Raw genomic sequence first — 26,576 nt, 5'->3', positions numbered from 1 at the left:
CTTAGCTGAGTTAGCAATTTTAATTTCCTTTCCCCACACACCCCAGCCACAAATGTGTCAAGATTGCATAGCAATTTCCATTTTTTTTTTTCCATTTTTGCTAAAAAGGTCAAATGTATCCCAAATAGCCAGATTTAACTTGAAACGTGTTTGGCATGCCAATCATTAGTAGATCCACAAAAAAAAGAATGCCCCTTGATTGGAATAAAAATCAATCCTTCTTCAATAAGAGCGTCTTTTATGCATTGACGAGCAAAAAAAAAAAGGCTCTAGAAAACGTCTGAAAAGTCACAGGAAGTCTGCCGTTTTTTTTTTTGTTGGAAGCGGCCATTATAAGGGACTTTTCGGCCATTTCAGGGCTACACAGCACTCCGTTAAGTCCAACTCCAGAAGGTCAGAAGTTGACCAAATGTCTTTGGGACCACGGTGGAAAGATTCATTGGGCAGCCGCTATTGGTGGAAACGTATTGACGCCACAACAGGTCAATTAATTCAGCCTCGTCCTCCCTTTTCACTTTCACACTTGACTTGCCACGTTTGTTTACGCGTGTAGAGCGTCTACATTTCCCCTCACGCGGCTCACACACCTGCCGTGCACATTTTCCCCCGCTCAAGTTGCGATAACAGAAGCATATATGCCGCCATGAGCCCATCTCGGTTTATCTTTCCAATTAATATCTGCCTTTGTGCCGCAGAGCGGACCGCTGTGCCGCTAATGACGCGGATTACCGCCGCCTGGCGGTGCCGTCGCATGCTGGGAGCCCGATTTCCTTCCCGCCGACCCCACCGCCCGCCGGGGCCCGCGATCCGTCACCCGTGGCCCTCCTCCCTCGCACGCCGAGCTCTAATGACGAGAAGCTTTGGCGCGCTCTCGTCTGTCACTCGTCTCTCCAGCTGTAGCTCGGCTGCGGACCTCCTCCTCATCCTCCTCCTCCTTGAAGACGAAGGAGCAGGGAGGAGGCGACGTCTCATTTGCACGCCGCCGTCGCCTTCTCCCCCTCCCTCAACCGTCATGCCGCGCACACTAATGAAGGCGAGGCGATGCCCACCATTTATCTGTAGCAGGACCCAGGGGCGACGAGGACATTTTTCCACCTCGCCTCGTTCACCTTTCTCAAATCTCACCTGACTTGCCTCGACTCATTCATGACTCAGTGGAATAAACACATGCCACTCAGAACTACTATTTTGCATCAACTTTTTTTTTTTTTTTTTCAAAGGTTCACTTTCAAGAAATGGATGATTTTTAGTATGTTATTAATGCGGTCTCGCCTGTTTCTATTAGTTTTACCTACGGGAAGGTAGCGCACTGTTCCTTCGTGTTAGCAAAAATGCCGGCTCGTTGTGTTGCTGGATATTGCTCGAACACTCGGGAGGATGGATTCCCTCTTCATACTTTTCCAAAAGATCTGATTTGTCGTGAAAAATGCATTGCACAGGCGCAAAGGACGAGAGCTTTGTGGGTTCCCAATGACAGGTATGTGTGTATACAGCAACTAAAAAAAAAACAATAGTTGGGGGGGTGTAATCCATATGTCAGGGGTGCTAAATGTGTCGATGTGCGCATCGGAAGGCTTCCGTGCAGCAGTCGCAAAAGGACGGCCTCCGCAGGCTTTTTGGATCGCCACCGGCCTTGTCGACTAGGCCGACCCGGCCACCGGTAGCTCATCTCCGCCGTGGAAGTGGATTGGACAGGGAGGCGGTTTGGTGTCGTCGTCGCTCACGGGCAGCATTGTTTTTATCACCGACGCGCAGAGGTGGATCGGACAAGGAGGTGGTTTGGCCGTGATCCGCTTATCATCTAAATATGGCTCGAAACGATCGGGTAATATTGCCTCGGTCACTTCAGTCGGTTGTGAGATGTTCTCTTCTTCGAAAAGAGCTTCCGTGTCAGAAGGGGCGTCTCCCACGGTAGGGGCCACAGCTTGTTTTCAATGGTGACAATATCTATTTTCGAATATTTATAGGGATGACACTTGGGCTTTAACTGTCGTGTAATGAGAAAAAGTTGTTTTCGACTTGTTCACCATCATGTCTGATTGCACAGAAAGTAAACCAACTCTTGGAAGTTGTTTGATCAGGCCAGAAGTTGAGAAATGGCTTGAATGCTTTTTTTGCATTCTTTTTCTTTTCTTCCACAGTTTGAAAGTGAAGACTTTACACAAGTTAAATCCTTCCCGGGTGCTCTGAATTCCTGTTTCTGTATCATTGTCACTAAAAAGCAAGCAATTTCAAGTAATGATGGCTACCCGTAGCAAGGACATACCTCAATGACTCAAAGCTGCTATTTTTCATAAAACCACAAATTTCTCTGAATATTCTGAACTCCCGTTTCAATGGCGTATTGTGCAAAATGTCCGGTTATGATGCCTTTCTTCAGTTACTGACTGACGCATATGTTTTTGTGTCTCCCCCGCTTCCAACAGATGACGTTTTCGGCCAGTCCCTATTCGGACCCCATCCAGGTCACCACGCAGTCGCTGGCTCAGGGGGCGGAGCAGACGGAGATGCTGTGGGTGATGGGCCCCGTGTTTGCCGTGGTGCTCATCATCAGCGTCGTCATAGCCATCCTGCTCTTTAAGAAGTGAGTGGGCCTCTTCGAAGACTCTAAACTTGCTATTCAGCTACGTACTTATTGTGATGCTCAATACGTGTGACGGTTGAAGAGTAACCAAAGGTTAGTGGCGTGATTTGCTAACCGAACTAAACGAAATGTACATTGGTGGCCTCTTGACAATCTTTGCTATTTTCCCGTCATTACAAGCTGTTAACTTTTAACCTTTAGTTTCCTTTTTCTACTCCCAATAAGGGGGGAAAAATAATCCAAGCAAACCAAAATCTGTAACGACAAACCCTGACCTCAAGTTTTCCGCAAGAATGACTTTGCTGACACTATTTTGTCCAATTTTAAACAAGTGAATCTTTTAAAAGAACGTAGCCTGAACAATACACGTCAAATATTATATTCTAGGATTTTAACCTTCCATGATTGTGTGAACTTCTAAAATAAACAACCATTACCCTGCATTAATCATGCCACACACTGATTTGTCAGTTCATTATCCAAGCAGGATCAATTTTAAAAAATAATGTATTTAATAAAAATAATAACAATAAATAACATATATATATATATATAATATTAATTATAATATATATATATATATATATATAATAAAATAATTAATACAAATAAAAAGGGAATGCTAGTAGTTCAAATTAGGTTTATAACACTTTTATAACACATTTATTTATGTAAGGATAGACTCTGGACTTGTGTGTCATTTTTGGGGTGCAACTTCCAGAGCCGCTTAACTTCAATTGCCGTAATCAACCAAATCCACTTAGGCCTCCATTAAATCACACCGAAGGGCGCAATTCGGAAACGGCCATTTCACTCAATCGCCTTTTTTCTTGACTGAATTTACTATTGTTTGACGGTATTTCTATCCCGATGAGTCATTGCATTTTAAGAGCACGGCAGCGGCATTGAAAATCCAAGCTGGTCTCCAGCCAGCCCCTGCGTCTCCCCGCAGACCGCTGGGGGACTCGCCGAGGCTTGATAACGGGCCTCGGGCCAGCCCACCGCTGCGCCTCCGCCGGAGCCCTTTCCTCCGTGCCGACAGATTGACAGGAGGACGCGTGGGCTGGAAGCTGTGAACCTCTGTTTTGTTTAGTTTTTTTTGCTGCCAATAAAACATGCAAAGGCATAATTGAGCTCTCGCCGGCGCGGTTGTTATTGCTACCCGCGTGTTTGCCAAACACCAAGCCCACGATGGGGTTGTTGCCGGAAAAGTGGCCCGCCGTAACGTTCTCGTGCTTGACATTTTCAAACAGCAGGATTAAAAACAAGAGGATAATAATTGCCTATTAATCCCCTCCCTCTCCCCCTCCCCTTTTCTTTATGAACGCAGCAAGCAGGAGAGGTGGGTAATGTCACTCATCATCAGTCGTGTGTCATCCATTCGTGCTTGTGTGGTCCTTCCAGTGGGTCTGCTTCCTCTCACGTGCAAAAGTGGCACAAAATGGAGGGAAAGCCGCCTTAAATTGGCTTGTCGAGTTACATTTGCTGGGGTTTTACCAGGCGTGAGATGCAACAGACTTCCTTCATAACAGGGTCAAAAGGAATTGTCAAAACGAACCTGACATTCAGTTTATGAAGCGGGATGAGGACTGATAAGATAAACGCCATTATCAAACATCGGTTATATCGGTTCAGCCGCGAGGCAACCTTGCCAAAAAAACAGGTGTCAAATGTTGCTTTGAGTGGATAAATTCGCACCATCTGCTGGAGCAACATTTTATTTTTAAACTGTGCGGACCTCTAAGATACACGTCGTTATCGAGGCAATATGTAACACACGCACACACGCGTTATGTTATTGAGTTGTGAGTTCTGTTGCGAGCCACCTTTGCAGAAAACAGTGAAAAGTGTGAAATGTTCTTGCAATGCTTTGAACGGGGGGGGGGGGGCTAATTTATAGCACCTTCTGATAGACAAATAATTAAAATTCAAAAGCTCACATACAGTGGAGAAAATAAGTATTTGAACACCCTGCTATATTGCAAGTTCTCCCACTTGCATGTCCACTCTGAGAGAGATCATCTAAAAAGAAAATCACAATGTAAGATTTCTTTTTAACAATTTATTTGTGTAATACAGCTGCAAATAAGTATTTGAACACCTGTCTATCAGCTAGAATTCTGATTCTCAAAGACCTGTTAGTCCGCCTTTAAAAGTCCACCTCCACTCCATGTATTATCCTGAATCAGATCAACCTGTGTGAGGCCGTTCGCTGAACGAAGACACCTGTCCACCTCGTACAATCAGTAAGACTTGAACCTGTAACATGGCCAAGACCAGAGAGCTGACCAAAGACACCAGAGACAAAATTGTACAACTCCACGCAAGATATCACCTCATGAGGTCTCAATGATCCTTAGGAAGGTGAGGAATCAGCCCAGGACTACGTGACAGGACTTGGTCAATAACCTGAAAAGAGCTGGGACCACCGTTTCCAAGGTGACTGTTGGTAATGCACTAAGATGTCATGGTTTGGAATCATGCGTGGCACGGAAGGTTCCCCTGCTTAAACCAGCACATGTTTTTCGTTTTAAGTCTTAGGTTTGCCAATCACCATTTGGATGATACAGAGGAGTCATGGGAGAAGGTTTTGTGGTCACAGGAGACCAAAATGAAACGTTTTGTTCATAATTCTTCCATCCCAAGAACACCATCCCCACTGTGAATGCTTTGGGGGTTTTTTTTCTGCACCTGGGGCAGGACGACTGCACTGCATTAAGGAGAGGATGACAGTGGCCATGTATTGTGAGATTTTGGGGAACAACCTCTATTCCGTCAGTCGGAGCATTAAAGATGGGTCGTGGCTGGGTCTTTCAACATGACAATGACCCGAAGCACACAGCCAGGAAAACCAAGGAGTGGCTCCGTAAGAAGCATATCAAGGTTCTGGTGTGGCTTAGCCAGTCTCCAGAACTAAACCCAATAGAAAATCTTTGGAGGGAGCTGAAACTCCGTGTTTCTCAGCGACAGCCCAGAAACCTGTCTGATCTAGAGAGGATCTGTGTGGAGGAATGGGCCAAAATCCCTCCTGCAGTGTATGCAAACCTGGTGAACAACTACAGGAAACCTTTGACCTATGTAATTGCCAACAAAGGCTACTGCACCAAATATTAACATTGGTTTTCTTAGGTTTTCAAATACTCATTTGCAGCTGTATCACACAAATAAATTGTTAAAAAAAATCATACATTGCGATATCCGCATTTTTCTTTTTAGATTATCTCTCTCACAGTGGACTTGCACCTACGATGAAAATTTCAGACCCCTCCATGATTTCTAAGTGGGAGAAATTGCAACATAACAGAGTGTTCAAATACTTATTTTCTTTATTGCGCTAGCTATGCAGCCTTGCAAAAAAAATAGTACAAGCTGCCTTTGATAGTTGGGAGGTGTCGGATTTGAGGTTGATGTGGCTTTTATATGTGCATGTTCCACGTGGTGGCCGCTTTCCTCATCGCATCCGTCCTGTCTGCCCGTGTTGTGTTTCATTATCCGGCTGACGTTGGCATGCGACCCAAGTGATGCCCACCCACCCGTCACCACATGTGAATATACCGATGCAGCGCACGGTTGCAGAATGGCCCGTTGTCAAGTAAATGCCAGGCCGGGGGAAAAGTGCCGCAAAACCAAATGTTCCCGTCTTTGAAGCTGACATTCCGCGGAGACCCGTTCTTCCAGGCAGGAGTCTTAACAAAGGGCTTGTTCTGCCCTCATTAAGCGAACCGCTCACTGCACAAATCCGCACACACACGTACACGCTCCAACTCATAAGTAGATACTCACACTCACTTTAGGGATGACATGAATAACCTTATTAAAAATGGCTGCCACGTGGACTCGAGGTCAGCGCTTCACCCTCTTGTTGCATTTGTTTCAATAACATTTCCGTTTAATTATGGGGGCATGTTGAATCATCCAAAAGTCAGAAACTCGAAAATTCCTTACAAACATTTTGAGCTCAGTAACGCCATCACTAACCCAGTACGAAATTGTGGTTGAACGCACAACGGATGCACACAAAACTGAAAATGAATTGCATACCTTCGCATACAGTGCAGAGCGTGCCAAACGATACACCGTGTTGTCCCATCTCTAATATTTAGTCACCGCAAATGTTGAAAATATTTGGCTGTCACGTTCATGCATTTGAACATAAATTACTTTCCATCTCCAACTGTGCACATCTTTCTATGCTATCTAATCGTACAAGCGCCACACAGTGCGTTCTAACTAGCGATGGTGGGGAACGCAGGTGCATCTGTGAGAAATCATCAAATAATAAATAAAATCATGTAGCATTTTACGCGGTGTAGTGAATTTATGGAAAAAGAGTTTGTGACTTGAACGACGGAAATGCATGAGGTTTTCTAATTCAAATTTATTGCGGTGCACTTGTATAACCACGGCTCAACATTAACGATTGCAAGACGTGCCCGAAAAACAACTTCCTTCCAACCGCGCAAGTGGGAATTTTCACAGAAATAGCGCAATTTCGCATTAATTAAAAAAATCATTGTGCCCGAGTCGAATGCAGCCCTATTGGGGCACAAACCAGTGCAATCTGTAGGCCGGTCCCAAGCCCGGATAAATGCAGAGGGTTGCGTCAGGAAGGGCATCCGGCGTAAAAACTGTGCCAAACAAATATGAGCGTTCATCAGAATACTAGCGGGCGAAAAGATGCCTGAAGAATGGAGGAAAAGTGTTCTAGTTCCCATTTTTAAGAACAGAGGGGATGTTCAGAGCTGTGGGAACTATAGAGGAATAAAGTTGATGAGCCACACAATGAAGTTATGGGAAAGAGTAGTGGAGGCTAGACTCAGGACAGAAGTAAGGATCTGCGAGCAACAGTATGGTTTCATGCCTAGAAAGAGTACCACAGATCCGTTATTTGCCTTGAGGATGCTCGTGGAAAAGTACAGAGAAGGTCAGAAGGAGCTACATTGTGTCTTTGTGGATCTAGAGAAAGCCTATGACAGAGTACCAAGAGAGGAACTGTGGTACTGCATGCGTAAGTCTGGTGTGGCAGAGAAGTATGTTAAAATAGTACAGGACATGTATGATGGCAGCAGAACAATGGTGAGGTGTGCCTTAGGAGTGACAGAGGAATTTAAGGTGGAGGTGGGACTGCATCAGGGATCAGCTCTGAGCCCCTTCCTGTTTGCAGTGGTAATGGATAGGCTGACAGATGAGGTTAGACTGGAATCCCCTTGGACCATGATGTTCGCAGATGATATTGTCATATGCAGTGAAAGCAGGGAGCATGCAGAGGAACAATTGGAAAGATGGAGACATGCACTGGAAAGGAGAGGAATGAAGATTAGCCGAAGTAAAACAGAATATATGTGCGTGAATGAGAAAAGTGGAGGGGGAAGAGTGAGGCTACAGGGAGAAGAGATAGCGAGGGTGGACGACTTCAAATACTTGGGGTCAATAATACAGAGCAATGGAGAGTGTGGTCAGGAAGTGAAGAAACGGGTCCAAGCAGGTTGGAACAGCTGGCGAAAGGTGTCTGGTGTGTTGTGTGACAGAAGAGTCGCGGCTAGGATGAAGGGCAAAGTTTACAAAACAGTGGTGAGGCCGGCCATGATGTACGGATTAGAGACGGTGGCACCGAAGAGACAACAGGAAGCAGAACTGGAGGTGGCAGAAATGAAGATGTTGAGGTTCTCGCTCGGAGTGACCAGGTTGGATAGGATTAGAAATGAGCTCATTCGAGGGACGGCCAAAGCTGGATGTTTTGGAGACAAGATTCGAGAGAGCAGACTTCGATGGTTTGGACATGTTCAGAGGCGAGAGAGTGAGTATACTTGGTAGAAGGGGTGCTGAGGATGGAGTTGCCAGGCAAAAGAGCGAGAGGAAGACCAAAGAGAAGGTTTATGGATGTGGTGAGGGAAGACATGAGGGCAGTTGGGGTTCGAGAGGAAGATGCAGGAGATAGGCTAAGATGGCAAAAGATGACACGCTGTGGCGACCCCTAACGGGACAAGCCGAAAGGAAAAGAAGAAGATTGTGCCCGAGTCGATGGTATTGATAATTCACGGCAGACACCGCGTGAAACAACATGACGACAACAGCTTAACATAGGAGTTTCTGATTCGCTGGACCTCGACTGAGCAAGCCAATGAGCTGCCTTCTTCTACGGCGTAATGGCCCCCTCGTGCTTTGGTCAAGAATAGTTGAACATCGAAATACAATCAATGAAAATCTGAGATAAGAAAGTCTGACGTAGTTATTATATTTTTTTATAAAAATGATTAGTGCTGTCATCGATGACAATAATATTTTGACATGACACTAGTTAGTATATGTTAAGATGAAACGGCGACACACAAAAGGGAAAACCGACCGACATATTGTTGAAGGCTGCATCCGGTCTGTGTCGTAAACAAATCCACGTGTTTGAAATTACGCACCGATTGGCAATACATATTGAGTTGTGCTGAGGAAGATGACTTGCTAGATTTCCTGACCAATCAAAATATTATTTAGTATTTTTTTTCACTTGTCATTTGCTAAAAGTCATTATTCAGTCATTTTATATGTTAGTCATTTGTTATTGTGCCAAACGATTACCACATTTTTTAAAATCTACATTTCTGTTTTTATTTATTTTTTGTCACTTGGATGCAATAAACGATAATAAAACCTATAATATATTTTATATTAATTAGGGATTATCAACAGGTAATATATGTTGAAAGTTCTGGCAAGTGGGCTTTCGGATGGGGCAAATGAGATTTAGCTTCACTTGCCCAATATCGCAAGCAGCTGCAAAAGTTAATGTTGAGCCCCGATTACATTCGCTAAGTTAGCAAACTCGTTACCTTGCGGTCGGCGACTGAGCCGCTCGTCGCTTTTCAATGTGAAAGATTTCAGCTAAACTGTTGAATCATTGTTGACGCGCTGCGGTTATACGCCAGCTACGCTTTGCAGCACATGCGAGTGACTTGATTTTGGTTTTTTTTTTTTTTTTTTTATTAACTTAAAATATATCCCCAAAACTTCAAGGTCCTGTTCGGCTAGCTTTCTCCCTCACTGGTTGTCATCATCACAAGTGTGTGTGTTAGCAGCAAATGTCCATGTGGAAACGTAGATGGTGCAGGAAAGAGGGTGCCAGTTGAGCTTAAAGACATTATTATAGTTACCGTATTTTCCGCATCGCATTATAAGGCGCACTTTCAATGACTGGCCTATTTTAAAACGTTTTTTTTCCATATATAAGGCGCACCGCATTATAAGGCGCATAAAATAAATGCCACAGTAGAGGTCGGGGTTAGTTTATGCATCCATTATTTGGGCTGCGCTAAAGGCGCAATATTGATATGATATATAAGGCGCACCTGATTATAAAGCGCACCGTCAGCTTTTGAGAAAATTAAAGGCTATTAGGTGCGCCTTATAATGCGGTACTATGGGTCAGGCGGCATGGTGGATCAGCTGGTAAAGCGTTGGCCTCACAGTTCTGAAGACCCGGGTTCAATCCCGGCCCTACCTGTGTGGAGTTTGCATGTGCTCCCCATGCCTGCTTGGGTTTTCTCCGGGCACTCCGGTTTCCTCCCACATCCCCAAAACATGCAACATTAATTGGACACTCTAAATTGCCCCTAGGTGTGATTGTGAATGCGACTGTTTGTCTCGATGCTCCCTGTGATTGGCTGGCAACCAGTTCAGGGTGTACCCCGCCTCCTGCCCGGTGACGGCAGGGATAGGCTCCAGCACTCCCCGCAACCCTCGTGAAGATTAGCGGCAAAGAAAATGGATGGAGGGATAAACGGGTCAGTTTGACTCACGACATAACGGTAGGATTAAGTGTCGCGTAAATGGCTATCACAGAACCAAGCACACATGCACGAGTCGTCAACAGCCTCCCGGGATACACTTTGGCTCTTGGAGAGGAAAAAGGATGCTTGTCGTAGATTAACCGTCACGCAGCTAGCATTAGTTTAAGCCCCCACCGTTTTAACATAACAGGTGCAGCGGGTTCAGGCAGCTGTGCGGCTTCTCAGCAGAAGGCCTAAAAACCTGCGCTTTATGGGGTGCAGTGAGATGTGAAATTTCCACGGCGCGTCTACATTTGCAGTCCGAGGGACTGTTGTGTCGTATGCGTGTGTGTGTATGTGCGGATATCAACAGAGGCTGACAGTCCGGATTTAACAATACGTGCAACCTGTCCGCCTGACGGACAACGTTACAGCCGACCCGGGCGAAACGGGCTGAGTTTATGCTCGGATTCGCCGGGCGACGCAGGTGCTGCCGAACGGGTCTCAATTATCCGGTCTTGTGCCACCCAGCTGATGAGCTAATTCCACCAGCCGCCTGTTTTCCTCTCAGCCTGGAAAGCCTGTAAACACAACGTGTTGGCACACATGCGTACACGCAACTGTGAAAATCACACATATGCGCACGTACGCATTCCCGCGCAGCAGCTGTCTTGTAGCCAAACCCGGGCCTAGACCCACTCCAGGAAAATGATGGCCTTTTTAACTCCTTAATTGTGAGACGAATGAGGTTAATGTCCTGGCGCTTGACACTCCTTAATCGTCGCAAGTAGTCCTGAACCAACTAACTGGCTTTGCCATTAACCTTAGCTAACCTCAATTGGGCTTCCAAGAACTGCAGTCATAACATGACCAAAACTGGAAGGTTCAATTAAGAACACATCATACCAGGAAGTCCAGACAAACCTTAACTTATCCAAAATACTCATCCAACAACATAATTGCAGGAAGTTCAAGACTGAATCAAGTCCTATAAATGCTGATCCAACAAGGAAGTTCACTCAAATACAGATCATTGGAAGAAGCTTCAGCCAAGGTCCCGTCGTTCCAGGTGGTTTAGCCAAAGCGTCAGTCACAAACAGGTCATTCCACAGGTTCTGGCAGACGGCAAAAAAAAAAAATCCTGTAAATGTAGTCAAAAACTGATCTTACTATGAGATTCAGTTTAACACAACTCCAGCGAGGAAGCCCCGTCAGAAATGAGTCCTGCTAAGAAGCTTTGCCAATAAATGATTGTTTCCCGTAGTCCAGCCAAACCGTGATCAATCCATGAAGTACAGTCAAGAATATGTCACGCCAGATGTTCTATCAGACACCGCTGGAACCTGAAGATATAGTCAAGAACTGTAAGAGTCCAGTCGAACGTCGACCCATCCAGTAAGTCCAGCCAAGAACAGATGATTCCAGGAAGTTCAATCAAGCACTGGTAGTCAAGAACCGTGAGAGTTCAGTCGAACGTCGACCCATCCAGTAAGTCCAGCCAAGAACAGATGATTCCAGGAAGTTCAATCAAGCACTGGTCTGTCCAAGAGGTCGAATCAGTTATTCAGTGACAAAGTCCAGAGGAAACGGAATCATTCTTAAAAGCGCTCTGGCAAAATTGAATCAAGAATAAATCCACCTAATTGTCAAAGCGCGAGTTAAGACGCGATTCCTTGATGAAGTTTCCAGACGGTTTTGAAGGCATTTCAAAGAGAAACAATCAGTGTCACTCTCAATCACTCCGTCATTTCCACTCAAGTGGATGTAGCTGTGCCCAGCGGGAGGCCCCCTACCCCATTAATACAATACTGCTGTTGTTTGTCTCCCCCCACCAGGAAGCGGGCGTCGCCCTTGCCGAAGGATGAGCACTCAGGTGGAGTGAAAGACTCCCTGCTGGCCAACTCCTCCGACCCCGTGGAGATGAGACGACTCAACTACCAGACGCCAGGTAGGAAACAGAGCCCCCTGCCTGTTATGCATGTCGTCTGTTCTGTACTTGTGTATTCCACTGAAATGCGGGCCGCAGTGGAACCGGGTCACATTTGTGTCACATGCAAACTGACTTAAATTGAGGTGAGAGAGTGAGAACTCTTGTCGATGCGTCATGAAGGGGAAACTTCCCTCCGTTGAGTCCCTTTTGAAAACAACACAGTCACATGATTGCTGACTCAAACCTTTGCAAATACACGATGAATGATTTTAGATGTACGGTCCAACCTCGGTTCTCGACCACAATCCGTTCCAGATATACACAATAACAACCCGCATCGTGGGTCAGCTGCTCGGGCCGCGCGCATTGTGTTATTTCCGGGTTTTATTCGCAGTCCGTTCGAATTTACAATAACAAAGCGCAAACTTTAGTACAGCCTCGGTTCTCGAACGTCCCTGTTCTTGAATAAATCGGTTTTTGAATGTAAATTTTGAGTTTTGCTTCAGTTTTCAAACGAAAATCGGTCCTCGAACTCCCCCAACAAAACCCGGAAATAACAGAACGTGCGCGGCCAGACGAGCTGACCCATGACGCGCTATGTGTTATTTCTGTGTTTTTTTCACGGTGCGTTTAAATTCACAATAACAATGTGCGTCGTGGGTCAGCTGGTCTGGCTGCGCGCGTTATGTTATTTCCGCATTTATACACGGTGCGTTCGCGCGTCGTGGGTCAGTGCGTCTTACAACGCGCATTCTATTATTTCCGGGTTTTGCTGGAGGTGTTCGAGTACCGATTTTCGTTTGAAAACTGGAGCAAAACTGGAAATTTTCCTTCGAAAACCTATTTGGTGGAGAACTGGGACGTTCGAGAACCGAGCCTGTACTATATTTCATTTGTAAACCCTTCCAAGAAGCAAAATCATAGACCTAAATGTTAAATATTTGTCCCTCTGTCATTATCTGTGCACAGTGTAACCGACGAAAGTCTTGTTAGTTGCTTTTCTCATCACGTGCGAATGGTGTGAAGGTGTATTCGGAACCACACCAAGGCCGCCTATTGCCGGAGGTCTCGGACCAGTTGATTTGGTCCACGCCAAGGGAGATCAGGAACCAACTTGAGATTGGTTTCAAGCAATCAAAACTTTGCGTCCAAGAATGAAAATTCCCCTTTCAGACCGACACAGTTGTGTTATATTATATTTGATTTGCAAGCCAGCCATTTTTTTTCATCCCAGAAGTGAGACCAATTGTTTCCAGCTCCGTCACGATCTGCGCAGGCCGTAGAGGACCGAGGTTGTACGGCGGTCTCGGATCGGCTGGCGCACCGACGAGTGTTTGATTTCGAACCAACTTAAAAACACATCCCGTTGCATTGCCTCTGAGGACCCCCACACCGAGGAAAACCCGTCTTCCCGTCAGCCTTCTTTGAAACGACACAATCCTTTGGCCATTGCTGAGTCACAGTTTAAAAAAAAAAAAATGTCCCAAAACTAAGACTTTTTCTAGCTCTGTCGCCGAGTGATGAGGTTTTAGTCGAGGCGTTCCCACCTCAGCCTCCTCCTCACTTTCTCCCCCCCTACTGGTAATGAGTCGTGCTGCCTCTGATGTCAAGGTGAGCGAGGTGGAAGGAACAATGAAGCTGAGAGAAAATGTCAACCCTGGAACAGACACGCAGGTTTGTGCGCGTTCTCCCTCTCAGGTTATTAGAGACCACGTGCGCACACACATCGCCTCTTTCAACCCCTGCAGAGGAATTAAGCGGCGCTGTCGCTCGAAAGGATCCCTGTTCTCCCCTCCTCCCACTCCACCTCTTTTTCCCTTTTGTCTTCCATTTTCCCCCCCGTAGGATAATCTTTTCTCGTTTTTTTTCCCCCATCCCCTCTCTCTCTCTCTCTCTCTCTCTCTGACGCCCCCGTCCTTTCCCTGAACGTCAACATTTATCTCCGTCTTTTCCCACGTCGACTCGACAGAGGCGTTTATGATCAAATATTCAGCAAACTGCCGTTTCTTCCTCTCTTTGGCGTGATTGCCCCCCACGGCAGGGCAACGTCCCTGCCCTGATTGGAATTCTTTTGAAGTGCCCCAGCAACGTCGCGATGTTGGATTCATAAAGTCAACACACCCCTGTTCGTTTTAAAGGTTTTTGTGATATAACAAGGTAACTAAGGTAAATCATTTTAAAACTTTTTCCCCTTGGGCAGGGGGAATCTTTTCAACAGAAGTGGTTTTCACCTACCAACTCTCTGGCATAGATGCCATTTTTGCCAAATCTCTTCCTTATCATTGTGGAGGGATTTGCGAGTTTGGACCCTACGCGTGTTCACGAGTCGAGGAAGATATGACCAATGATTAGAAAAAAATTAACAGCAAATGGATTTATGACAAAGGAATGTGCAGTACAGACGTCCAGGTCTTATCTAGGTATCTGCCGCGCACGAGACGTGTGTCTTCTGGCAGGGTAGCCAAAGAAGAAGACAAAAGCTGCCCAGTAACACGAGGTTTTTTATATGTATGGGTCCTTGGTAGAAGTGGCTGCCCCCCCCGCAGTTAGATCCTGGCCCGGGATGGTAACTTTCCCCTCCTTATCTGGTGTCGTTCGTCTCCACGGCAACGCCCGGGAATAGGAGGATGGCACCAGCCGGTTTTCTGCGTACAAAGATCAAGGACAACCACCGGCTCCACAACACATCCTTGTCTGATTAGCAAACGGGCAACACTTTAATGTATAACGTCATATTTAAGCAAATAATGAAAGTGCAATAAAAGTAAAATAGTCTTCAATTGTCAAGAACATCAACTAGAAGTGAAGCAAGGGAGGCCTGCAGTTCTTTAGAAGTTGTCTCGAGTTCCGTTGTAGCAACCTGGATGAGTCATTGCTGTTCTCTTCGTGAAGTGGTTGTGGCCTTTTCGGGGGGTGGGGTGCAACCATCAACTATCATGAAAACTTTTCAGTATTAAAGAGGAATTCCACTGGTTTGCATGAACAATGTATCCAATAGGTCATGTAACATGTACCCTATTTTGACAATGTGATGTTAAATCCTCTCACATTTAATAGACAATTACGAATTTTCAGGGGTGCTGCCATTTTCGCGAGTCACATGACATACGTGCGCGGACGCGACGTGTAAGGTGCCGCACCAAAGGCACGATTACATTGTGCCCAGCGCTGATTTCTCGGATTTATCCTCATCTGATGAAGAAATTGCAGTATCGGTTGATCGAGAAGACGGAGGAAAATCCGAGAAATCAGGACTGGGCGTAAATCCTTTCCCATGTAATCGAGCTTTTGTTGTGGCACGTAACGCGTCACATCCGTCCACGTAGGTCATGTGACTCGCGAAAATGGCAGCGGAGCAGAAAATTCGTAATTGTCGATAAAAATTTTCTCAAAATACTATTGAATGAGAGCGGATTTAACATCACATTGTCAAAATAGAGTCCATATTACATGACCTATTGGACACATTGTTGATGCACACCAGTGGAATTGTCCTTTAAGTTACACTCAGCTTTTCCAATTCATTTTTTTGTTGATTCCCAAGGAATAATGACAACCCCCACCACCAAGATGGACAAATTTTAAGCTGGGGTTGGGGCACTGAAAATTTCATCTCCAAAAAGGGGGGCATGCCAAAAAAAAGGTTGGAAACCACCGTTTTGGTGTCATCTTTGTAGGCCAACCACTCCTGGGAAGGTTCGCCACGCTTCCATGTTTTCTCCGTGTGAGGATGATGGCTCCCCCTATGGTTCGCTTTAGAAATGGCTTTCGTACCCCTTTTTCTTGCAATGAATGAAACATAAGTGTACTTGGTTCAGTCTGATCATTTACATTTCTTTGATGAACTCAGCGATGAAACGATGCAAAAATGTAAGAATTCGGGAAAGGGGTCAAGTACTTTTTCTACAGCACTGTACAAATACATGTATCGTTACCATCATTTTTTTTTCCTTCTTTCCTTCCTTCCTCCTTGACTTTCCTATCTTCCACAGGTCCCAGCTCTAACCGCAGCCCCAACACGCCAAGTTAGTCCGCTATGTCGCCTACGCCCCCGCCCCTCCGCCACAGCAGTACAGTTGAGCTCACTAAAGCCTCGATAGCTCGTTTTTTTTTTTTTTCACCGTGTTTAATTCCCACAAGCGGTGATTCTCTATTAAACAGTCAATCCGCAGAAGAGTAGCAAACTGTACTGCTTGGTGGAAACGAGTTTCAAATGTGTTTTTTCACTCTGTCCCATTCTGTGTCGCCCGCATCACAAACCCACCGGTGTGTCGCCCCCTGGTGTTCCACAAAAGCAGCCGGGTTTTCACGGGTAGCTGATTCGACACGTGTTGGACACGCGCTCAGCTATTTTCCGTCTTCACCCTCCATTTCATCCGCACCGCGGCTGTAAAAGACTCGTCTGGCTGCCTCGGCCCCGGAGAGGCTAATGTTAACGCGCTCTTTTTAATTGGATTCATTGTTCAGGTGCTGTGGTGTGGAGAGGTCTCAGTTAGAAGCGAATGCGCTTCGGGGGGCTCGGCGCTTTGCGTTCAAAAGCTGTTTCGAACGAGGTAGCAAGTTGGACGTATTCCCGAAAGACTACCGCGAGTCGTGGCATCGGCTAGCCGGAGGTTGAGCTGCATTGTTGTTGTCTACACAGTAAATGTTTAGTGTAAGGGTCGCAAAAATCAATCCGGGTCCCAGTTGAGTGGCCTATTTTGGAACTGAAATTGGACATATTGCGATATGTGATCGATAACACTGCCTTTGATGAAGCAGCATGTGGCTCATCACCCAAGGCGGCCGTGCAGTCAAAATATCTTGTGTACTGCATGCCTGTATGCTCTTTTCTTTTTTTCATCTCATTCCCAATGTTTTTTTTTTACGGTAAAATAGAAGTCATAAGGCGAAGCTTTCAATTTACCAGTCGATCTACGTTCCCACCCTCTCACTTATGGGCGTGAGCTGTGGGTCGTGACCCAAAGAACAAGATCCCGGATGCAAGCGGGCGAAACGAGTTTCCTTCGCAGGGTGTTCGGGCTCTCCCTTAGAGATAGGGTGAGAAGCTCGGTCATCCGGTAGGGGCTCGGCGTCGAGCCGCCGCTCCTCCGCGTTGAGAGGAGCCAGATGAGGCCTGATTCGGATGCCTCCCGGACGCCTCCCCGGTGAGGTGTTCCGGGCACGTCCCACCGGAAAGAGACCCCGAGGACGACCCAGGACACGCCGGAGGGACTTATGTCTCTCGACCGGCTTGGGAATGCCTCGGGGATCCCTCCAGAACAGCTGGAAGAAGTGGCTGGGGAAAGGGGAGTCCGGGTCTCCCTGCTGAAGCTACTTCCTCCGTGACCCAACCCGAAAAAGCGGTAGATAATAAATGGATGGATGACTAGAAGGTTTTTAGCGCATCTTTGAGCTTTGTGAAGGTGACATGCAAGATGGATGGTGAACTTCACACAGTCTTCATGATCTCACGAGTTCCCGGGCTATGTGTTTTAAGCCAAGATCAAAGGCGCATGTGGGAATTTGCGCTAACAGATTAGCCATAAATCACTCCAATAACTCTTGAGAAAAAAAAAAAAAAAAAAGCAGCAGGAGCGGATGGAGAAGGGGGGGGGGGGGGGTTACGGGGGGTGCGGCGTGGTTGTTTGAAAGTAATCCAGGCCAGGCGCTCCAGGCTGTGCCAAAGGATGGTCTATTGTAAGAAGAGATATTTTCAAAGAAATGAGTTCTGGCGGGTGACCAGTCACTTTTTCTTTCCCCGCTTCCTGTGAAATAAGAGTGTGACTGATCCGTTGAGACTTGCGGGGTTCTCAATCTCGCTCTCTCTCGCTCTCTCTCTCTCTCTCACTCTCTCTTCGAAGCTACATCTGCTTCTTCCCCCCCCCCTCCCCCCACATCCACAGAGCCATGCCTCTCACCAAAAAGTCACCCGCGCGCATCCACCCGTGTCCTCGCCCGCCATCTTCCGTCGCGCATACAGACGCATCAACGCCACCTCATGGTCCAACGCCGTGTCGCGACATCCCGCCGCGTCCCACCCGAGCTCACCCCTCTCTCCTCGTTTTTGATTCCAGGGATGCGAGAGCACCCGCCGATTCCCGTCGCCGGCCTGGCCGACCACATCGAGCACCTGAAGGCCAACGACGGCCTGCGCTTCTCCCAGGAGTACGAGGTGAGTGCGACACGGTTATGCACTTATGGTGCGCGGTGAATCCTAGCTGTACACGGGGGGGGGGGGGGGGAGTAGAGACTAAGTGAGCTCGGTCGGTGAGTGCAAAAACACTCAATTGATGCACCGCCCATAAAAGGGTTGGTAAATACCAATAGATGCCACAAGATGGCGGCAGGCAATGTTCCCTCTAATTTTTGACGTGTCTGAGCAAACACACAAAGGCCGTGAGCGCCCCCTTTGACCACTGTGAGCAACATCCCGTGGTCAATCAGTGTCATCCATTGAAGTCACAGAACATTTTTAAGAACAAATTTGTGTTTTTGCTAACTTACACTGAAAATGTCAACAAATTAAAAAAAAAATACATTACAATACAAATACATACCAAGCCTACTCTTGACTATAAATTTGAAATGGCGCTTCCAATTTTTTCATTGTTTTCAACCCACAATGATATCCGCATCTGTTTTTCTCGGGTAAAACTGAATTATTGCTCGCAGAATATCTTTCCCAAAACATGTTGACAGCTGTATGATGCTCCGAAACAGTTTTAGGGTTAATGTTAAGTTGCCTCCTATATTTAAAATACAGAATTGGCTTTTTGGGCGATGCAACGTCTGTGATTTCATCCTCAATCGGGGCTGTGCCAAGGTGGAATTTTAACATTATACACCATCTCATCCTGTACTTTCAACTTTGGCTTCAGACCAGACATTTTTTTACTCAAAAAAAGAGAAAATCTCATCCAGTTTCGCCACTTTTTCCTTCTATTATTCACACATCCCGGTGTTTGTAATTATGAGTGTACCCCTTTAAAATGGAGGGGGGCGGTGTCAGGTAAACTGCGAGTCGTTAGCCTGTAGTTCACTGCGCTGGATCTGTTTCCCTCTGCGCTGAGAGTGTGCGACAAGTGCGCAAATGCGCAGTTGCGCAGCTTAGAGGGAAAATTGGTGGCAGAGCGCCGAAAGCAGAGACTGGCATTTGGTTGGGATTGATTTACTTCCTGTGGTGTGTAACAAGACGGATGATGATCAGCCAAGCATAAACACCACGCATGTAGCATGTACACGATCATGAAGCCATGTTACATAAATGACTGTTCAAAAGTAAGATGATGTAACACAAGCACGCTGATGTGACATCACACACGCCATTAAACCTTTTGGCATACGCATACAAAAATAAATGTTAGGGAATAAAGGGCAAAGGAGATTACACGGGGGCTATTTGTAGCTAGAGTGGGAGAAAAGCAAAAGATAACGTTCCTTTTTCTGTTCCTTCATGCGAGACACGTTCAAGAGCAGCCAAAATAAAAACAGGCCTCTCAAATGCAGATAAAAAACATCACCCAGATGCCACGACTGATCTAAAAAAAAAAAAAAAAAGACTGGATAGCACATTCACATCGAGCGTTGTGTCGATTGGTTGAAGCCACTGGCCGCCATCTTGGTACTCCCAAAACGTGTGGAGGACATGGTTTACAGGTTGGATTGTGGTGGGGTTTTTCCTCAAAATTTGGCATGTAGAATTAAAACTGGTCGTGTGAGCTTGACATTTTTTCTGTTCTGGTAACATGAAGGATTTTTAATTTTAAAAAGCTAAGTGCAAATGAAAGACATAGAACACGGTGACTACCAAGAACCCTTGCATATTACATAGGGCCCGATTTCCGTGACATGTTAACTTTTCCCAAAATACGCTGTGAAGCGCTATCATTGTAACATAGCAAAAAACACAGCATTTTTTTGTCATAAAAACATTCAATTGTAAGTCAATCAGTTGGATATATTTTTGGAAATAAGGACTCGCAATGGGAAAATAGATGCTAAACGCAATGTTCATTTGGTGTGTCTGCGACGTCCTATTTCAGACAGAACATTTAAACTTGTTTCCTCGCATTTCAAAATCAAATTCAATTTTCTGAGTTCTGTATTATGAAATTCATCAAAAAACTTCGCACTTCGTTTTCTTGCTTATCCACTGATGAAGTTAGGGAAAATATTTACATCGGTTTTTTGCGAAAAACCGTCGACTTATAGCGGTGAAGCAGAGAGTGAACAACGACAACCGTAAACAGAACTTTGTTCAAGTGAATTAAGCTCATCAGAAATAAAAAAAAAAAAAGCTTTACAAACTTTAACAGTGTCAAAGTAAATCTTTCTAATTTACCTGTGGAATGTTTTCTCATAGCCACGAAACCGGCGATTAACGCACGGGTCGACATGTTTGTTTTGGGAGTATCAAGATGGCGGATGGCGACTTCAGTTTTGGTGGCCAAAGAGCCATCCAGACTTTTTTTTTTTTTCTTTTAAGATCAGTTCATCAGATCAAAAAAGAATACTTTTATTATTTTGGCACCAGGGCACAAAAACAGCCCAGTGTTTCAGCAAATAAAAAAAAAAGATAAGTTTTAAAAAACATCAAATAGACAAATTCACAAATAACAGAAGTGTAAAAAACATGGGGGTCCACTTTGCGCGCCAAACTCCTCTTCAAGCACGTTTCCAAGGAAGTTTATGCCGCTTTGATCCCATCCCGTCACAGCTTGATTACATTCAAAGCCGCAACTGCTTTTTATCCATTTATTTTTTTTTTTTCCTTTTTGTACACAAAGCGAGCAGGTGGTAACGTCGCAAAAGGCAATTGTGGCGCGTCTCGACGCGCGCGTCCTGTGATGCAACTCGGCGAGGGATTACCGCTCCTCGATAAAAAGGAGCAAGGCAAATTAGCATTTAAAGTGGCACATCGCTTTGGAGAGCCGGCGAGATGTCCCCGCATACATAAAAACACCAGGATAGCTTCTTTTTTTTTGGGGGGGGGGGTTATTTCTTTATTTATTTGTTTGTTCAGACACTTCAATCTGTTTCGGGTACCACTTATTGACTGGCTGGAATGATTGAAAGATGTTTTTTTTTTCTCCCTGTTAAAAAAAATGTGGGAAGGGAAGCTTTCCTCCATATTTGCTGTTTTGGTGCTGTGGCCACATCCATATTTCAAATAAAAATGTTGATTTTTGTGACATCTTGGTGCAAAGCAACGACGTTCAAGTCGCTGGCTCCAATTGCGGCTGACCCAGGGGCGACTGGTCCCGAGTTAAACACGGGGGTACATGTAGACAAACAACCTTGAACGCTCTCACGTTCAGATCTTTGGAGAGTTTATGATTCAATTCATTTTTAACTGCAAAAAGTGCTGAAGCGGGGGGAGAACCCGTTAAGTCCACTCACTGTGGTCCGATCCAAAATCCGAACCCCAAACCTCAGAATTGTGAGGCAGACGTGACCTACACGACACGAAAGTATCCAAAATCTTGTCCCAAGTCACATCCCATTGGATTCCTGATGCCCCCACCCCACAACACAGCTCCCCCTTTTTTCTTAATTTCCATTTGTCTCCAGACGACATCCTACCGCAGAGTTATTGATCGGGCGGGGATGTGTGACGGCGTCGATAATGTCGGCCGGTCTCGTGTTATTGGCTATCGATCACCCGCCGGCGGCTGCGCTGCTGAAGCTCCTCCGCTAATTCCCCTCAACCGGAAGCTCGCACCTGGCCGATTCAGCCGGGGGGGGGGGGGGGGGCAAACCATTAAAAAAAAAAAAAAAAAAAAAAAACTTAAGTCGCCACATGGTCACGGTCATCCATCCATCCATTTTCTTTGCTGCTTATCCTCACAAGGGTCGCGGGGAATGCTGGCACCTATCCCAGCTGTCAACGGGCAGGAGGCGGAGTGGACCCTGAACCGGTCGCCAGCCAATCACAGGGCACATAGAGACAAACAGACGTACTCACAATCACACCTAGGGGCAATTTAGAGTGTCCATTTAATGTTGCATGTTTTTTGGGATGTGGGAGGAAACCGGAGTGCCCGGAGAAAACCCACGCAGGCACTGGGAGAACATGCAAACTCCACACAGGCGGGGCCGGGATTGAACCGGGTCCTCAAAACTGCGAGGCCAACGCGTTACCAAATGATCCACCCGTCACGGTCATTTTGTCATTTATTTCGAGTGGAATGCAAAACAAACAATAATGCTTCTGCAATGTTTCTTTTTTTCAAATTCTTTTTAATTGTATACATTTATTCAAAATCTTCCTGCTGTGTTGTGGGTAAAATTGACCCGTTGCAGCATATAATGCAAACATTTTATCAAAATTGGAAAAAGAAAGTTGTTAAAAGTAGTTTTTCGCTATGAAACTCCTGCTTAGCCTCATAAGTATAATCCTATTTCTAAAGCAAATGCTTCATTTAATATGTTTATTAGCATGTATTTTTAAATGAATGAACCTTTTTTGATGTTCGTGGTTATGCGCTAATCCACACACTATTGATTGAAACGCTGACCGGTGGAGTTAATAAGACAGAAACTTTTTGGACTTTTTCTCAAATCTTTGGATTATTAAACTTGCCCCGGGTCAAATTGACCCCACGAGATTCACTAGGCGGAGTAAAAATAGTCATACGATATGATAATATTATGATACGATAATCATATATTTGGTCACTATTTTCTTTTTTTTTTTTTTTTAAATATAGACTCTTTTCCCTCTCCCAATTGGATCCGTGTGCCTTGATCGTCTGGACTTCCTTCACCCTTTTGTTATGTTCTGGGTCAAAATGACCCATTGAAATGTTCTTGGCAGCACGGTGGATCAGCTGGTAAAGCATTGGCCTCACAGTTCTGAGGACCCGGGTTCGGTCCTGGGAGTTTGCATGTTTTCCCTGCGCCTGTGTGGGTTTTCGCAGGGCACTTCGGTTTCCTCCCACATCCCAAAAACATGACAACACTCAAAATTGCCCCTCGGTGTGACTGTTGTCTGTCTCTACATGCCCTGCGATTGGCTGGCAACCGGTTCACGGTGTACCCCGCCTCCTACCCGTTGACAGCCCGGATAGCCTCCAGCACAGCCCGTGACCCTTGTGAGGATAAGCGGTCAAGAAAATGAATGGATGGAGGAAATGTTTTTGTCGTCACGTCATAGGTGTACTCTCCTTTGAAGTGTAATCAACTATACACGGCATATATTTAGTGGACCGATGAATAATGAGATAAAGAAAATTTTTATTGACAATGTTGACTTTCGTCGATATTTTTGAATGATTAAATTGACCCAGCAGCATTGTTGCTATTTTTGAAAAAGAGAAAATGTAGCAGATGGGTTGAGGGTTAAGATTCTAGGAAAAATACATCACGAATGCCGCTTGAAATAGAAAGTAAAATTTCTGTGTGTAGCGTTTTAAGGCTGCATTGATTGAAATGCTCAGTGATGTAGTAAAGTACAAAAATGCCGTGGGTCAAATTGACCCGGGAGGCTTGATTGCATTTCTTGAGAGACACACACATAACTGGAGGGTTGAAAATGTGAACTGGTCTTGAATATCTGATGTCGCTGGATTGATATCGTATCATATTTTGCGCCGCCCCTCTCCTTGCGACGCTGAGCTAATGCGCCCCACTCGGCGTTTCTCCCTACTTAGTCCATCGACCCGGGCCAGCAGTTCACCTGGGAGAACTCCAACATGGAAGTGAACAAGCCAAAGAACCGCTACGCCAACGTCATCGCCTACGACCACTCCAGGGTGGTGCTCACCTCCGTCGACGGTACGAGTAAAAACCCCACCCGGCAGCCTTGGGAAAGCGGGGACTCAAACCCACTTTTTGCTTCTCCAGCTGTGCCGGGTAGCGACTACATCAACGCCAACTACATCGACGGCTACAGGAAGCAGAACGCCTACATCGCCACGCAAGGGCCGCTGCCCGAGACGCTGAGCGACTTCTGGAGGATGGTGTGGGAGCAGCGCTCCAGCACCATCGTCATGATGACGCGGCTGGAGGAGAAGTCCAGGGTAAAACCAAAAGAAATGGTCTCGAGTCACATGCAGGATAAATCACCACTTTCGTTGTATTCCTGACATGGGGAAGTGTGACAGCGTCATAAAAAATACAAAATAGTACAAAGGGGATCTAAGGATATTTGAAAACTCTACAAAAAAAATGAGAAAATTGAGACAAGAATTCTAAAATATTGGACAAAAAATAAGACGATTGGTGAGACTCTACAATATAAAAAAATAAATATATATGTAGAGAGATAGAAAGAGAGAGAGAGAGAGAGAGAGAGAGAGAAGCCCCAAATATTACTTTTTACAATGCGGGAAGAATTCCAGATATTCAATGAAAATGTATCCAACTAAAGTATACTACGCAAATATTTGACCAAAAATTAAAAGATATTAATGTGTGATGGAGTCATATAAAATATTAGAGTAGGGATCTAAGAATATTGGAAAATTCTACAAAAAAAATGTGAAAAAATTGAGACAAAAATTCTAAAATATTAGACAAAGCATAAGACTACTGGTGAAAATCTACTATATATATATATATATATATATATATATATACACACAGAGAGAGAGAGAGAGAGAGAGAAACAAATAAATTTTCAAAAAATACAGAGCCAAAACAAGTCCCAAATATTACTTTTTACAATGTGGGAAGAATAACAGATATTCAATGAAAATATATTTAAGTATCAGATTAAAGAATACTACACAAATATTTGACCAAACATTTAAATATATTAGTTAAAATTTTGAAAAAACACATTTTGCTATTCATATTAGATAAAAGTCTGACAAACCAAATAACAAATACAAATATTAACGAAGAAATGCATAACTATTAGATGTGAAAAAATAAAACTATTGGGAAAAGAATAAAAGTAAGCAAAATTGACATAAAAGGAAACGTGATCATTTATTTTATGATTCATTCTTTGGATGGAACAACAATATCTGACAAAAATTACAAAAGTATCAGACAAAAGAATTCTTAAATTATTACACAAACAGCAGAAATTGGATTTTTTTTTTTAAGCGCACTGTTTAATACCGCACAGCATAATGATGTCATTAAAATACAATGCTTACAAATGTTGCAGTGACTGCAAAGTTTGTGGTATCAGGTAATCCCGCTTAATAAAATTAAAAAAATTCAAAAAAAGGTAGTGAAGATAAATTAACCTTAGCGGGAGCCCCTTAATGAAAAGCTCTATTGTCACATGATCCCTCAAATATGGACGCCACCAGTCTTTTATTCGCCGCCTGCTTCCGCTCGACTGGATTTGTCAGCCTGATCAAAGACGCCATCGTTCCCAAAGTTGCTCGAAATCTTTTTTTGCTGCACCTGTCTGCCGGACGGATTTCCATAATAATGAGAAATATATTTTTCATTCATTACCACCACGCGCATATAATACTAATATATATTTTTCCCCCCACTGTGCGGCTGGTGTTTATGCTCCCTGCCTGCGTTTGGCCCAAGAGACGACGGGAGGGGGCGGTGGGGCGCAAAACCTCTTAAGTTGAAGTTAAGAGGATTGTCAGCCAACATTTGTCCGCTTCTATACAGTCAAACTATAAATCACGCGCAAAAAGTCATGTTGGGAAAGTTTCTCAAAACATAACCTTCACAAAATCAAGTAACAAGGAAGCGCTGAAGGAAGGAAAAGTAATTACCCTCCGTTCCGTTCTATCCATCAGCATAAATATCAAAACGGCGACGTAACGTAACGTCGTGCGTTTTCATTCCGCCGCTCCCGAGGCGATCGGTCATTTAGGCAAATTGGCAGACGCGCTCGTGAAAGACGTCGGGACGTACGCGCGCATTTATTGTGCGTTCGGAGGAAGCGCAATTTCAAGTCGGTTTGCCGCCGTCATAAAAGTTTTATTAGCAGTATCTGCAATTTGTTTGACGTGAACACCGTCGTTGGAAGCGTTCCTAACGTTCGTCGTACAACTCGAAAGAATTTAGGGAGCAATTTATTTCCCCCTTTTGAAATCATTCAAACATTCATCGTCATTTTCCAATTTGAGGAAAAAACACGAAACCTGGTGTGCAAAAATATTTAACGGGTAAAAAGCTGGATTTAACCAGAAACTGTCAATCAAGACATTCTAAATATGATACAAAAAAATACTGAACTATGTGACAAAACTATTGTGTTGAAAAATATAGATGCATTAGAATACAAATTAAAGATACAAATATAATTGGCAAAATATCAAAAATGTTGGGCTAAATAATACAGGATTATTGGATACAAAATAAAGACTGTACACATGATTGCACAATATGAGACAAG

General features: G+C 44.8%; 1 protein-coding gene across 10 annotated transcripts in view; it reads left to right on the top strand.

The window, feature by feature from the left end:
- Positions 1–26,576, top strand: part of LOC133510363 (receptor-type tyrosine-protein phosphatase F-like) — a 419,886-nt gene that overhangs the window by 378,083 nt on the left and 15,227 nt on the right. For all 10 annotated transcript variants that reach the window (XM_061838181.1, XM_061838180.1, XM_061838176.1 and 7 more), the window contains 5 exons: positions 2,427–2,584; positions 12,180–12,292; positions 18,331–18,428; positions 23,908–24,031; positions 24,101–24,276. In XM_061838181.1, coding sequence (XP_061694165.1) covers positions 2,427–2,584; positions 12,180–12,292; positions 18,331–18,428; positions 23,908–24,031; positions 24,101–24,276 — 669 coding nt within the window. The remainder of the gene's footprint in view (positions 1–2,426; positions 2,585–12,179; positions 12,293–18,330; positions 18,429–23,907; positions 24,032–24,100; positions 24,277–26,576) is intronic.

This window comes from Syngnathoides biaculeatus, chromosome 13 (assembly GCF_019802595.1).
Source record: "Syngnathoides biaculeatus isolate LvHL_M chromosome 13, ASM1980259v1, whole genome shotgun sequence".
Taxonomy (NCBI): domain Eukaryota; kingdom Metazoa; phylum Chordata; class Actinopteri; order Syngnathiformes; family Syngnathidae; genus Syngnathoides; species Syngnathoides biaculeatus.
Note: the sequence above shows the minus strand (reverse complement) of the source record. Positions and strands in the feature narration are given on the sequence as shown.